The 14,872-nt window shown below is 39.2% G+C and overlaps 1 protein-coding gene across 1 annotated transcript; it reads right to left on the bottom strand.

The window, feature by feature from the left end:
- Positions 1-718: 718 nt before the first annotated feature.
- Positions 719-14,326, bottom strand: LOC122831114 (transcriptional repressor scratch 1-like). Its single transcript, XM_044117065.1, has 2 exons — positions 12,914-14,326; positions 719-5,513 (listed from the first exon to the last, which is right to left on the bottom strand). Exons 1-2 carry the CDS (start codon positions 13,026-13,028, stop codon positions 4,786-4,788), a joined length of 843 nt encoding a protein of 280 aa, XP_043973000.1. The 5' UTR covers positions 13,029-14,326; the 3' UTR covers positions 719-4,785.
- Positions 14,327-14,872: the final 546 nt, after the last annotated feature.

The following is a 14,872-nucleotide window of genomic DNA, read 5'->3' on the forward strand; positions in this document are numbered from 1 at the left end:
CCAGTTGCAGAAGGCAAAAATAACTAAATATGTACACTATAAGAGTGATCGACAGACAGCGCAACCAGAAGTGAGCTCCCAAATAAAATTCCACCTACTATGCCACTGATTACACCTGTATAAGCGCGTTGCTGGATTTGTCAAAAAATACACGGCAAGATAAAACACAAAAGCTTTAGAAGTAGAATGTAGTAAAAAAAATTAGTTAACATGAAACATTTTCTGAACTCTTCCTTTTTGTCTTCACATTAAGAACATGCCATGATATAGTTACGCCACACTATGACTTTGCTGTGGGAAGCAAATGAACAAGTGTTTCTAATTGCAGTCGGAGGGAAAATGCAATTTCATATGCTTTCTGAGCAGTGATCAGGAAGGTTCCTCTGCACTTAAACCAATGGAAAAGCACGTTAAACAGGAGCTCTAACCATACCCTTTTCCAAAACACTGTTTAAACACCTTTTAAGGCATTATCAAACTGCAGTATTTAACAGTAGAGGCAGCTTAAAAATGCTAACAAGCTTGCTGTGAATTAATGTCAGCTCAGCGCCTCTTTAAACATACAATATTGACAAAGCTAATGCAAACTAAGAGCTGTTTAGCTCAGAGTCAAGTGTTTTTCTTCTGTGTAAATGAACTAAGCACTCCTCTGACTAGAAAAGAAAACTTTGCACATCGGTATGAATTGCCTTAAAAGCTACTTAGACGGCGGAGACGACCTATAATATGCCCCCAAGAGTGCGGCACTGTGCCGAGCATTCGAGCATTTACAATGACTCAAAGAGAACTTGAATCTAAAGACAGAAACAAAGAGCTACAACAAAATATCCTTGGTTGATTAAGATTATTCTTTATTATGAAGTGCCACAAAATGCTTTGTGATCATTGTGCTTACATTGTCTGAATACTGGCTCAAAAAACCAAACAAACAAACAAAAACAAAATAACTCACAGGAGATTTTCACTCTGGAACAGAGATCCAACCCTCCTGCGTTAAGGTAAGTCAGATAACGCTATACAGCAGTAAAAACGTCTCAATCCAAAGGATTCTTTACAAACCCTCCTGCAATAAATGATTATTTAGGCTATCATCATTCTTTAACTTGGAAATACAAAAGAAGAAGAAGAGAGGTCAAGCTAGTACAAGTTTTATTTTTTATATAATTCTTCTCTACCTGATTTCTAGTTAGTTTCATTGTGCTACTTTCTTTAAAGGTGGAGATGACTACAATGGAAGTACTTAAAGAGGCCAGATCAGGAGCTCACCGGGAGACAGACTCAAGCAGGCAGACTTCATAAAGTATTCCTTCTGCTTAAAACCACTGAAAAGCCTCATGAGAGTTTCAGCCAAACACCCAGAAGACAGAATAGAGTGCAAAGTCTATCAACCAACACTTTGAGACATTAAAACGGGAAACAGAGTCAGAGCATCATCACATGAACGCGGTTGCTGCAGTAAAGGTTGCTATGGCTGTTAAAAGTCCTGATTATTACGTCTCTAGACGTTTGAGTTAAACTAAGAAATATAAAGGCTGCATTTTTGTTTGGTTTGTATAAATTTTGCTATAAAAAACATTTTAATCATCTGCAATGCTGAAACAAAATTTAAAAGGTTGTCTGTATTGTACATAAAAGCTGTTCTAAATTACAAACTGAAAAAAACCAAAAAGGGCTTCAAAACGTTGGTGATCTATGATCAATGATTCGATCAATTTTAGATGACTGAAGTCCAGATCAAGACCACAACTGGCTAGTTCACGTTCTTATTTCACAAGAAATAACAAGAAAGGTTTTCTCTTTCACCAAGATCTGATCAACATTTTTTTTCAGCCATTATTGTAGAAGATAAAGAAGTCAGAAGTGTGAGATGTTATCTTCACACGCTTCTGACTAGATTTAGGCTTTTTACCTTCAGAACATCATTGCAGACACATCAAAATTTATGCAAGGTTTTTCTTCTTTCACTCATAACAAGTTAAGAAAACTAAGTTTAGTCTGTGTAATCTTTAAGACACCCTCTGTCAAAAACATCTCAGTCCTCAGGAAGCGGTGTAATTATCAAAGCTCAGCAATCCACATAGCTAAACGTAGTTGTAGACAGATTTGTTATTCCAAATGGCTTATAATCAGGCACTGTGTGCTTGCATGCATATGGAAGCACTTGTTAACACATTTCTGAATGTTTCTGCTCAAGCTTACAATATGTACTAACTGTATAGTGTCACAGATTCACATAAGTACGATCTAAAAATGCATGTCTGTGCTCAGTCTGTCTCATGGGAAGCTCCATGAATCTGAAAAAAAAAAAAAAGGTTTCTGAGCTGCAGAGATCTGGGTTCAGCATCACTGCTGTTGACCACCTACATTAGAAACTAAATGATTTATGGGGTCAGAGCTGATTCAAGTTAACCTGTCTGCAGGTATATCACTCATAAAGTGAGCCTACGGGGTGGCCCAGTGGGGGCGGATGGGGGGCCTGCTGCAGAACAATGCAGACTCTATTCCATGCAGCTGCAGCATGAAACTGTGAACTGTAATCAGACTGGCCAGTCAAAGTGCAGCCTCTGTCTGTTGTTGAAGAATGCACAGTTAATGTTGTGGAAGCGCTCAGGGGGAGATGGCTGAATAATGCATTGGAGTCAGAGTTGACCTCAGTCTAGCTTCAGCAATGCACCAAACTTTGCCTTGGTTTTTCCAATAAGGCATGCTGAGAGTTACGTGTTGCCTCCCAGCTTGGGTTTGTGCAGATCTTATGGCAAAGCTCAGTGTGATTCCTTTTGCTGAATATCACAGCAAAATTTAACAAGTCTACCTCAATAAATTAGACTATTGCAAAAAGATTATTTATTTCAGTAATTCGGGCTAAAAAGAGAAACAGATTGCTTACATAAACGCATATTATTTTGATGTTTTTGGTCAATTTACAGCTAATGAAAACCCAAAATTGTCATTTCCAGAAAATGTCAATGTTACTATTGCATAGCAACAATAAAAAAAGTATTTGAATCCAGAAATATTGTGCTGTGGCCAACACAGTGATTGGGAGTCACTGCCTACAGAAACAGGAGAGTGAAATATCTCTTGATACAAAAACTGTGTAACAATTCTTTAAAAGCCATACATCACTCTGTTGCTTGGGTTTACTTTTCTTCCACACTGTTTCCTTCCACTTAACGTCCTAACACTATGCCTGGATGTGAACAGCATCCTTTTTAAGCAATGACCTTTAATCACTCAAAGTTTTTCCGGACAATGTCAAGACTCTCTGCTTTAAGTCAGCAGTCTTATTTGTGTAGGTTTTGGAGAAACAATATTTTGACTTTTCATGAGCTCGGCAAATTAACAGAAATAGATGCTTGAAATAATGTACGTCACTCAGTACGCAGCGAATCCCTATTATATATGAGTTTCCCTTTCTGAATCAAATTACTGAAATAAATGTACTTTTCCATGATATCCAGCTTTTCGGAATGCACCTGTTGTATGGATGTTGCAGAAAATTGCCAGGTATGTCACAATCACACAGCAGTTATCCTAGAATAGGCCCCACACCCAGCAGACAGCTGATCCCAGCCTCTCAAAGCCTAAATCCTACATTAGTTCTACTCACTAAGAGGCAGGCAGTGCATAACAAGAAAGGAAAGACGGGACTTTTCTTTTCGTCACTCTAACACTACATTGGCATGATCCCTGATGTCTGCAATGTTAGTATTTTTCAGTTTATGACTATAGGTGAAGTAAAACATACCTGATTCGTCAAACTGCTATACAGTAGTAGTTAATACTTCATAACGTCATCATAAAATTCCATGCATTAGGTGATTATTGCTTTTACGAGTCCTATGGAGGCTCCAAGAGAAAAATATTGCCCTCGGGTTCTATCTATAGGAATTTTGGCAAAAATTCATAAGCTTTTTTTTTTTGTGGTTGGCATAGGTTTCATTATTTTTCTTTTTTTTTGCATGCAATAATGTTAATTTAAAAAAAAAGAAGGCAAACAACATAATAGAAAAAAATTTTACGCAAAAAAAGTGACATATGCTTTGGCCTGTAGTGGTAAAAAGACATATCCAGAACTTAAAGTGCAAATTAACAGCATCTGTTGTCGTCAAATCAAGTAGAAATATACAACAAATAATAAAAAGAAACATTGCTTAAATAAATAAATAAATACATAAATAGGTTTTTTTTACCTCAACGGTGGAGAGATTATGGTCACTTGGTGCAGCAGAGCATTATTAATATTATTCTCGTTATTATTACTATTCTTATTACTACTATTCCCCCAAAAAACAGAATCAGAATGAAAAAAAACAAACAAAAAAAACAACATTTTCACTGCATTTCAGTGCATGGAGAAAACTAGTAGCTATATGTTTGCTATTGTCATTATTCTTATCATTATCATCATCATCAATGTTCCAAAATATATGTAGTCATATTATATCTAGATGCCAGGAGGAAGCTGCAGTAATATCAGTGTCTCTGTCCTGAGCAGACAGAGAAAAAAGGAGGTGACGTGATTTCAAGGAAGTGCATGCGTCGATCAGTTAAATCCTTAAGTGGGAAAATCTCAAGGAGAAAAATTGTGCTATCTTCATCATATTCGTCATTGTGGACAGGCTCCAAGGGAGAGGAGGGGGGCGGTGGGCAGGTGAGGGAGGTAGAAGGAGGGAAAGCAAGGTCGCATTCTGACCAAAAATATACCGTCTGCAGTTTAGTCTTTAAGGATAATGGTAATTTGTGTCTGCGGTTTTGTCCCTCATTTGATCTCTTTGTAGGTTGTCATGCGTCTAATGGGCCAAGAGGGGAGAAGGGGCCTTTGAAGCAGGCAGATTCGTAGTGCTTGTTCAGATAACTCTTGAGCGCGAAGGTCTTGTTGCAGCGTTTGCATTTGAAGTGCTTGAAGGCCGAATGCGTCTGCATGTGGGCGCGCAGGTTCGAGCGGTCCGCGAAGGCCTTCCCGCAGTGGGCGCACCCGAACGGTTTCTCGCCGGTGTGGGAGCGCATGTGGCCCTGCAGGAGCCACGGCCGGCTGAACGCCTTCCCGCACACATCACACTTGTGCTTGAGGTCATGAGTGAGCAAGTGCATGGCCATGGCGGGCATGGACACGTACACCTTCCCACAGGTGGGGCACTTCTTTGCCAGCTTGCTGTCAAGTGAGCGGTGTGTCTGTTTGTGCCGGCTCAGGTTGGAAGACGTGGCGTAGGTTTTGCCACACTCGTTGCAGGTGTGCCTCTGGACACTCCGGGGGCTACCGAGGGCTTTCCTTCTCGAACGGCCGTCGGTGATGAAGAAGGCATCGACTGTGTATCCCTCGCTCACTGCGGCGTCGCCGTTGATGTAGCCGTCTGTGATTTCCGAGCCCGGGCTGTCCGGAGACTCTGAGTCGGGGGCACCGTAGTCGCTGTGGATACCGTCATAGAGGGGGTCAGGAGAGGGCACCTTGATGCCGCCATCGCTCTCACCATCATACACGACAGGACTGATGTAGTCACTGATGTAGGCAGCTAAGGTGGGAACAAGAAAATAGTGTCACACCAAAGTAGGAGTCACAGTTAGGAATGCTGCACATTAATATTACTGTCGCTGAAGAACTTTGATATGTTTGTTAGACACTAAAGAAAACACATCTACCCTGTTTTGCTAAGCTATTTATATCCTTTGAACCTTCACACAGTCACATTACAACTTCAGACTTCAGTGCATTTTATTAGGGCTCCATGTTGCAAAGCTATTCTCACAGAATAGCAGCAGTGAGATGGATAGTGAGATGGTTTTTAAAGGTTTTCACAAAAACAACTCTGAAAACTGCAGCTTGCGTATTCTTATACGTATTTTTGTTGCATCTATAACGAATCTTTTGGGTCATCTCTCCAACAGCTTTTCAGATATATAGACTAAAATAGTTGTCCATTTGGAAAACAACTCAAACTCATTCGGAATGGATGCAGATGATCTGTGAACAGAAAATCACAACTATACCAAACATGTCAATCTAAACTGTTACATTGTAACTCTGGCTGTATGTTTTGTGCTATTGGTTTCCTGTAAGGTGAACCTCCACCCCAGTCTCATGTCTCAAGCAGACTGAAAGCTTTTCTTCCAGTATTTCCCTCGATTTGGTTCCATTCATCTCCCCTTTGCCACCAACTAGCTTTGCTGTTTAACCCCCCCAGACCTTCAAAGAACAAATGAATTAATGCTAAAGATTTATTTACTAATTAGGAGAGATTTTGAATTTTCTTTTGGGGGATCAGAGTAATCAGTGGTATATGCTAATGCAAGCCACACTTGCTAAGCTTTAATTTATAAAATTGTTTGTAAACCACAAACCATTAAATCCAACTGAAAAACAGCAAAATATGAAAAAGCAACAGAATAAAATGTGAACAAGTCCAAGGTGTTTACATTTTTTGCATGGCACTATATAACACGGCTGCCTGTGGAGGGAAGAGAGGCACAATGACAAAATCCTTAGCAAAGTCCCACAGAACAGCAATTTAGATGATAAAAATAATACCAATTTATTACTGCACGTATGGCTCCTCTGGGATCAAGTGGCGACTAAGACATCAGTGATTAAAATCATTAAAGTCCTACAGAGTAAGTCATGAAAACCTGAAGTTTCTTAAGCTTATGTGTCTTGACATGCACAGTAATAACCAAAATGACATAAAATTCATAACACCTAATCAAGTATGAATTTGTTGAGGCACCAAATGTTTTATTTAAACTAGTAATTATGGAGTCTTGGCTAAAACAGTAATTGAAAAATACAGCAGGCCTCCGATGTTGATTCACAAACCCAAGGTGATTAACCATTGTTATTTCAGAAAATCAAATATTCCTTCCTGTCATTACATGTGGCAGTAAATCAACAAGCACTTCATCATGCTCAAACCACGAGCAATCAGACACTCAATAAAAAGCTTAAAATGTTAAAGATTATCTAAAAGTACAGGGCAGAAGAAACAAACTATAGCCTGTGATTAATGGCAATATGACGCACTTAAGCATTGAAAAAGGCAATAAGATTCCAGATTGTGGTAGTAGATAGATGATTATAATTGCAGAGTTATGAATATTAACATAATACAGTGTTTAAAAGCATCAGGTGTGACAGCATGCCTGCACTGACAGCTGCAGTCCTTCAGTAGCTTGTGTTGTAATAATGCCGCAGCAACTGTATCCAAGTTCTGCATAAGTGGTAAAGTGTGAAATCAACATACAGTGAAACAGCAGTAATTTCAGTGTGTAGTCAAACATCTGTTTAAATATATATATATATATATATATATATATATTTGAATTTCCTTTTCATGAGACAGAGCATCTGTCTCTCCTCGTTGTACACCTGTGACCAGGAGAGGCTGTTTGAAAGGATCCACAGTGTGAGTCCTGAACTAATTTAGCAATACATCTCCCTTTGGCCCTCAAGAGCTGCAGTTAAAAACACTCTCCCTCTAAAAGATGAATGCACACAGGCTGACCCTGAACCTGAGGAAAAAGAAGCTGATTTAGCGTGTGAAAACAAGAATCAGCACTGACTGGCTTGCAGTCAGTGCAGTGACCTGTTGGCTTTGTGCTTTTTTTTTTTCTTTTTGACTTGACAGAAAAATTAAGAACTTTTTCTTAAAACTTTTTTTTTTTTTTTTCCTGAGAGTCAGAACTGGCTGTGTTCTGCTCCTACTGGACGCAGTTGCAAAAATCACTTATATTCACACAAAGCTGGTAAAACATATATAATTTTAGAATATACAAACATTTCAATTATGTTTAATGACTACACTCAGTATAGGTAACCTATATAAGTTACCATACTAAGCTGCAAAAGACTGAAAAAATGATGCCTTATCTTCATGAACATAATAAATTGTAAATTACTTTAGCCATTTGAAATATCATCCAAACTTTTTAAGCATTATATGCTGATCCATTGTCTTTGAACCTAGTTGTGTTGCTAGTTAATGCTGTTTTGTTTTGCTATATATTTTATTTTTAATTTTAATCTTTGCACATTCATGTGATCCTGGGTCTTATTTCATAAAAACATTTTTATATGATGTAAACTAACTGGAAGTGGAAAACATTTCAACTGATTTGACATAAAACCTGCAAACCATTGACAGAACAAGTATCTTATACTGACAATAAATGCCAGAGAAGTGGCCCTCTGTTTACTAATACAGAGGGCCACTCTGTATTAGTGGCCCTCTGTAAATAAATGCCCACAGTTTATGTGGGCATTTATTTACAATCAGTTTTATTAAGAAGGATTAGGAAAAAAAGATTGCTTAAATTTATACCACACTTTCTTTGCAAAACAAAACAAAAAAAAAAAAAAAAACAGGAATCATCCTTTTTATATTATCCACCACTTTTTTATCTAACACTTTCAATCCCATTAGAAGATGAGAAAATGTGCAAAACTTCTAGATGTGTGAATTTATTTTTAGACATATTTAGGTTACTCATATACACTACACGTTTTTTTTTTTTTTAGTCATTGGCAATTCCACATAAACAATATATCTCTCCTGTAGATCCACCTTATACTCTCATGATTGGGTCTGTGATCCAGTGATGATCCAAACCTTTCCTTCGGGTATCTCTAAACACCAATGTCCACAAACATCCAAGTAAAACTGAAAATTAGCTCTGATGTTGCCGATTTTTGAACTTCTACCTTTTATGTGCCATTCGTAAAAGTGTTCCTTGAAATATCTAAACTAAGACAAATTTATAAAAACTCAATCAGTGCAGTCATATTTGGTCAATGTAATCTTGATAAAACCAAAAGAATTTCTTATTGCTTTTAATGATGTCTATTTATTTTGGTGATGGCACTCATCACAATGTAATGTTTGTTCAATTGTTGACTGTATGGTGTTTATAACTTTTTATGTTTTTATTTTTGCTAATCATTCTTTAACAACCTTGCTGCTGAAAAGTGCTATACAAATACACTGGATTGATTGATTAATTGATTGACTGATTGGTTTAGGTGTTCTGCAGGTTATATGGTTGTAAGATATGTTTTCTTCAGTTTTTGCAGGAGCAGGAATGGAAGACAGAAGTAACAAATCCCATGTGGCAAACATATCTGTTTGCATATAATAACAGCAGTTCGCAGTCCCATGAGAATACACATTGACGACACATACACCGAGGCAGAACACGGATGGGGTGCAAATATGAATAATGAGTCAAAAAGGCATCATGTTCAGACCGAAAGTTTTCCTAAAATGGCCCTCTGTAGTGGGGATGTTTGAAGAAGCTGCTTTGAGCTGCTTAAATCAGGGGTAAGAGATTGGAGACAAAAGGTGGCTGAGACAGACTGCATTACAAAAAGTGCTCTAGTGTCAAACGAGGCAGGTTGTTAGGTTTGTTATCCTCGACATTAAAAAGCAGTTTTTGCTTTAGAAGCACAGGGTTGGTGGCATGGAGCACGCAAGTTGGCGTGCAACAATCTGTCATTGATTCCCAGCTGGAAATAAAGCAGCTTATTCTGTGTCACACACACTTAAGGTACGCGGGTGGGTTTGCAGTTTTCATATAGTTCAAAATAATGAGCTTCGCTGTCGTGATTGTAGCAAAGGCCAGATTTGTTAAGAAACTGAAATGTGACGATTAAGCCAAACGTTTACAAAAAGATTAGACACATTTAATGCCAAATCTCTCATTTTTGTAAACAGCATTTCTGCTTTTTAACTCCAAAAGAGAGTTAGGACTTATCTGGAAACTGTGAATGTCTAGTAAATGTTCCTACTTCAGACATTCTTTAAATAAACGCTTTTTCTAGAATTGTATTTCCTCAGATGCAATATTTACATGGCTGCAAAAGACTAGGGAATTACACATGAATGAAAAAATAAAAAATAAATCAGAAAACTAGGTCACACTTTTTAAAACCATTCAGTAAGCAGAGTAACATTTCAAATTCTGCATTTTCTGACATCTATTTAATTTGTTATGCCTTAGCTGGTTGAATTAAAAAAACGCTACATCAATTCTCTCTTTTAAAATGTTGTCCTTATGTGACAGTTTATTATTATGGAAGCTGTTGCAGATAGAGAGTGAATCATCCAGAGCGAGAAAACCAGCGTGCAAAAAAAAAAAGAAAAAGAAAGAAATTCTGCCAACACTGCAAAAATAGAGCAGTAACACCTGGTGCACGGAAACGGTGTAGAGCGTGTCAGAGAATCAGCCTCCGGTAAGGTCAGTTTAATATACAATCTTGTCTGATAACAGCAGTGGCTTTGGAGAAGCTCGATGCATTGTTAAATGTAAGCTACTAAATTGCTGGTTAAGCTGTTCATATTACACCTGTTGAGGTGTATCAGTGTGTCTGAGGTGGAAATCAAATAGATTTAAACATGAATAAATGCCCTTTTTTATTTATCTAATTGTTTTCTGCAGCCTCCAGGAAACCAAAGAGGCGATTCTGACGCATCTCCACTCAAGCATGTCTGAAAATGGTGCATTTTACTTTCACAGAAGCGGGGAAAGTAAAAGCACATCGGCTCTCTTTATCTTTTTTTGCCGTTGCTTATTATTCTGCGTGGGAGCAAGAAGGTCCCAGCTGAGCATTAGGAAGGATCAGTGAAGCATGCGAGAAGCTCTTGATTGAGTTAATTTCACAAGTGACCTCTACGCAGCCCAACTCTAAGAGAAGAACAAATGCTACAGGATCAAAACCAGTGAAGAATGTTTCACATTTTGCAGGAAAAACGCTCCAATTGACGAGTTCTCGGTGCTTTTGCTGTCCATCGCAGCATCTGCTCGTCTGATCTCTCCCAGTCCTGTGGATCTTAAATCTCTTACAGGCTGCTGTGTAATCTATCTTTGATATATTTTCAATAGCTGATTGAGGGAATGAGACATAAGTAAGTGTTAATGACCATGTGATAACTCTGTGCTGTCTGAAGTCGTTCCCTAATAATTGATTGCAGACTGTCCCGCTACAACACCCACTTTATTGAAGGGTTTGAAAAAGAACCAGACTGAAAGTGTGGCTCGCTATAAAAACATGACATGAAAATGATGACAGTAGAAAATGTCCCACTAGATGAAATGAATGCAGTAAAACGCATCTCTGTGGCTATGCACCCATCAGGCATAACATTATGACCACTGAAAGGCGAGGAGAGACACATTGATAATTTCTCTATTAACGTATCTTTTTGTGACCGCATAAAAAAATATAGCATTTTGTTTAAGCTAAGTCTTTAAAAAATAAATGATGTATTCTCAAAAACGACGTGTTAAAAGCAACATAATTGGGACAAACTTGGGGTCAAATAGGGATTGTTAGATGACTGAGTCATCACGTCTCTGTGAGGATTTCTCTAAACAGATTCCTAACTAACGCATGTTGGGGCCAGTGGTGAAACTAAGGGGGGATGTAGTTGGCAATAGTCTCCCCTAAAATTTGTTTCCCCCAATCCAAATTATGATTTAGTTCTACAATTTTGGCCTTGGTGAGTTGCAGCATGATCTTATTTACTTTACTTCACATTATGTTATACTTTTGGATCCCTCCTGGTATAACATCACTCATTCCCCCCGCCTACCTATACATGACATCATAACACTTCTGCTTCCCCACCACCACCCTCACACAGACTGACACCCTCATTCGAGACACCAGACATGAACGCCTGCACACACACACACACACACACACACACACACACCATAATTAACTTTTCTGTTTATAGCCACTCAACCTGTCCATATTTGCCTTTGTTAATTTGTTTACAGCTGGTAAATTTCCATCTGATTCTCTGCCTGAGGTTTTACACAAACAGTGCTGCTGTACAGTTTGTCGAGGTGTTTGCTGATAACTGCGCTGTGTGCCTTTAGCCACCCTCCTAGGGACAAATACAGTATTTAAAACTCGAACTGTAAAGAAATGTTATGGCTTTAGGTTTTGCTGCACTGACTCTATACTATGAATGGCCTTTCCCATTAGCCCATCCCTTTAAAAACTTTGTGGAAGTGCCTCTTTTAGGGCAAAGCAAACTGCACTTGTGCTCCTATCGCCAGGGAAGGCTGAGCTCCCAAGAGACCCAAGAAGACGTCCAGATTTGTCATGTTTTACGGTTGACTGCAATCAAGGATCAACCGGCCTGTAGAGGTTTCTTTGTGCTCATATAGGATAGATTTGCACAGCCTCGCATCCCTTAAAATTGATCGCTCTGGTTGTTTTCTTTATTATTATCATCTAACTATTATTTACACAGATTGTCTCATTGAGATCCACAATCCCATATACAAGAGACCTGCTTTAATAAAACAACCAAAAAAATACAAATACAGCAACAATACAAATACTTAAGATAAAAAAAATTGGCTAAAAAAAAAGAGCAAGTTTAATAAGAGAACCATCTTTTTTTTTTTTTTTTTTTTTTTGAAATTTGAATTGTCACAAAGTTATTTCCTCTGCCATTAAAGTGTCTCGCAGAAGGAGAGATCCTTCTTTAGGGGCTTAATAAAACCAGGCAGGAGTTTTTTAAAGCCGCTGTAGTTTGAATTGCTGAGAAAGTTGATGCAGTTAGTTGTGCAGCCAGGTCTCCCATACCGGTTCTAATGCTATGCTTGTAGCTTAGATAAACTTTATATCTGACATACTGTTGGTCTGTGCGTGAATTTCAGCTTCTTTTAACCCGCAGCGCCGCTGTGTAAGGCTCTGGCAAAGATTTAAAACAATCACAGAAAGAAAGAAACCTTCAAGACCCAACAGGTAAATCCACCTCTTTGTCTCATGCATTATAGACCAGCCTTATTACAGAAACATCCCCCCTCCTCTCCTGACTGCGTCCCTCTCCTCCTCCTACTCCACATTGGGATCGGTCTGTATCCGAGACACCTGTAAGTCCCGCGCTGTGTAGGCAGCCTGACCTACCTTTGTCATGCAGCCGCAGGCTGAGGTCTGTCCTGTGCCGGTAGGCGTGTTCCAGCTCCGCCCCGGTGGAGAAATCATCCAGTTTCACCTTTTTCACCAGGAAAGACCTTGGCATGATGGTGAGAGAGACCGGCACGCACGCGAGCACGCACGCTCCCACAAACACAACGCACACGCGGACGCAGCGATACACACACGCGCGCACACTCTCGCGGATGTAAAGCCCCTCGCCGACGGCCTGGCCAGCGTGGCGATCCCGTCCGTCCGTCAACACGCCGAGCAGAGGGACCGATTGTTTTCAGGTTGTGGCGGGAGCCGAGCTGCCGAATTATCCGGTCAAAAGAGTTTTTGTTCTGCTTGAGTGTCCCTGCCTGGCCCGGTCCAGTCCTCTTGCAGGAATGGGAGGAAATGCAACTTCAGCACCGGACAGCTCCCACCGTAGGGAGGAAGAGGAGGAAGAAGAGGAGGAGAAGGAGGAGGAGGAGGAGGAGGGGGTGCCTCGTGCTTTTTGCACTCGCGGACGAACGGAAGACTGGAGGCTCTCGAACAATAATAAAATAAAATAAATATAAAAGGAGATGGAAGACACCTCGCAGAGCCCGGGCCTCTTCAAACAAGAAATGGAGGAGGAAGAAGGGAAGGACGAGGGAGGGATGCGAAGAAAATCAGAGGTTTAAAAAATATGTAATAATAACTTAGAATGCTTTTATGTATATATGTAAAAAAAAAAAAATCCTTTTTACGAAAAAAAAGTCCTTTATATCCCTTTAAGTAAAAAAAAAAAAATTGTACAAAAAGGGACTCCAATGAATCAACAGATCCCCCTCTTTCTCTCTCTGGATCCCTCTCTCTTCACTCTCTTCCCCTCGCCTCTCTCTTTCTGCTGCTTCGAGCTGTTCCCGCGAGTGTGCCGTCTCGCGATCAGCTGTTGGCATTTATACGGAGAGAGGGAGAGAGAGAGAGGGATGGACGGATGGATAGACACCAGGGTGGAGAGAGTGCTTAATTTAATCCATCCCGCATCCCCTGGGAGCGGCGACTGGCCCGGATGATTTATTGAAGCTGTTATCACCCCCTCTTTCTCTTTCTTTCTCTGTCTTTCACTCTCCTTCGCTCTCCTTCTCTTCATTGTGTGTGTGTGTGTGTGTTTGCATGTGTGTGTGTTAGAGAGAGAGAGAGACAGAGAGAGAGAGGCAAGACGCCATGTTTTGTGGAGATAAGAATGGAAATATATATTTTTTTTCAAGCATTCGTCGACTTGATTTAGCTATCTCAACGAGAAGCATGCTTTTTAAAGATTGTTCCATTGTTCATAATGTTTTTGGGACTCATACTTCTTGTTTTACTACTACGCTTATTTCTAGTTATTTTTATTTTTTTTTTATTTTTTTTCTGTGGTGACAAGGATTTTAAAGGGGGGTATTAACTGGCATGCTGAGAGCTTAGTAATTATCATTAATGTAGCCCTGAAGGCAAAAAAAAAAAAAGGGAGTAGACCAAATGGAGTGTTTTACAGTAGCCTAACCACCGGATTAATATGGAGGTAGGGTATATCAGCTCCAGGGTCACATTGGGTTCACTTGCAACTATTTCTGATTTTTATGTGGGAAATTTGATGTAATGTAAAACTGAATGAACTTTTTTCAGAATTACTGTTCTCTTCAACTTTTCTGTTCTCTATTGAGGGTGAAAATGGGAATAAAAATGTGACATATTTGTATTTGATTAGGCTTAATTTACAACATACACACTTATGGATTAACTTTCATTAAGATAAAGAAAGAAAGAAAGAAAAGCATGGGGCTAGTTTTGCTAAGTTACATATATTTGATTGTCTTTCTTTGGACCCACAAATACACACAAGGTTAAAATGTTACCATCAAACATTATGCCAAATACAACACATACTGCTATGAAATACTTTAATACTTGAATTTTACTGCTGCATTAGATTTTTAC

This window comes from Gambusia affinis, linkage group LG05 (genome assembly GCF_019740435.1).
Source record: "Gambusia affinis linkage group LG05, SWU_Gaff_1.0, whole genome shotgun sequence".
Classification (NCBI taxonomy): domain Eukaryota; kingdom Metazoa; phylum Chordata; class Actinopteri; order Cyprinodontiformes; family Poeciliidae; genus Gambusia; species Gambusia affinis.

Coding starts and splice junctions, on each gene's coding strand:
- LOC122831114 (XM_044117065.1), bottom strand. CDS start 13,028: ATGCCAAGGTCTTTCCTGGTGAAAAAGGTGAAACTGGATGATTTCTCC. Junction 5,514..12,913: donor CCTGCGGCTGCATGACAAAG/GTAGGTCAGGCT, acceptor TTCCCACCTTAG/CTGCCTACATCAGTGACTAC.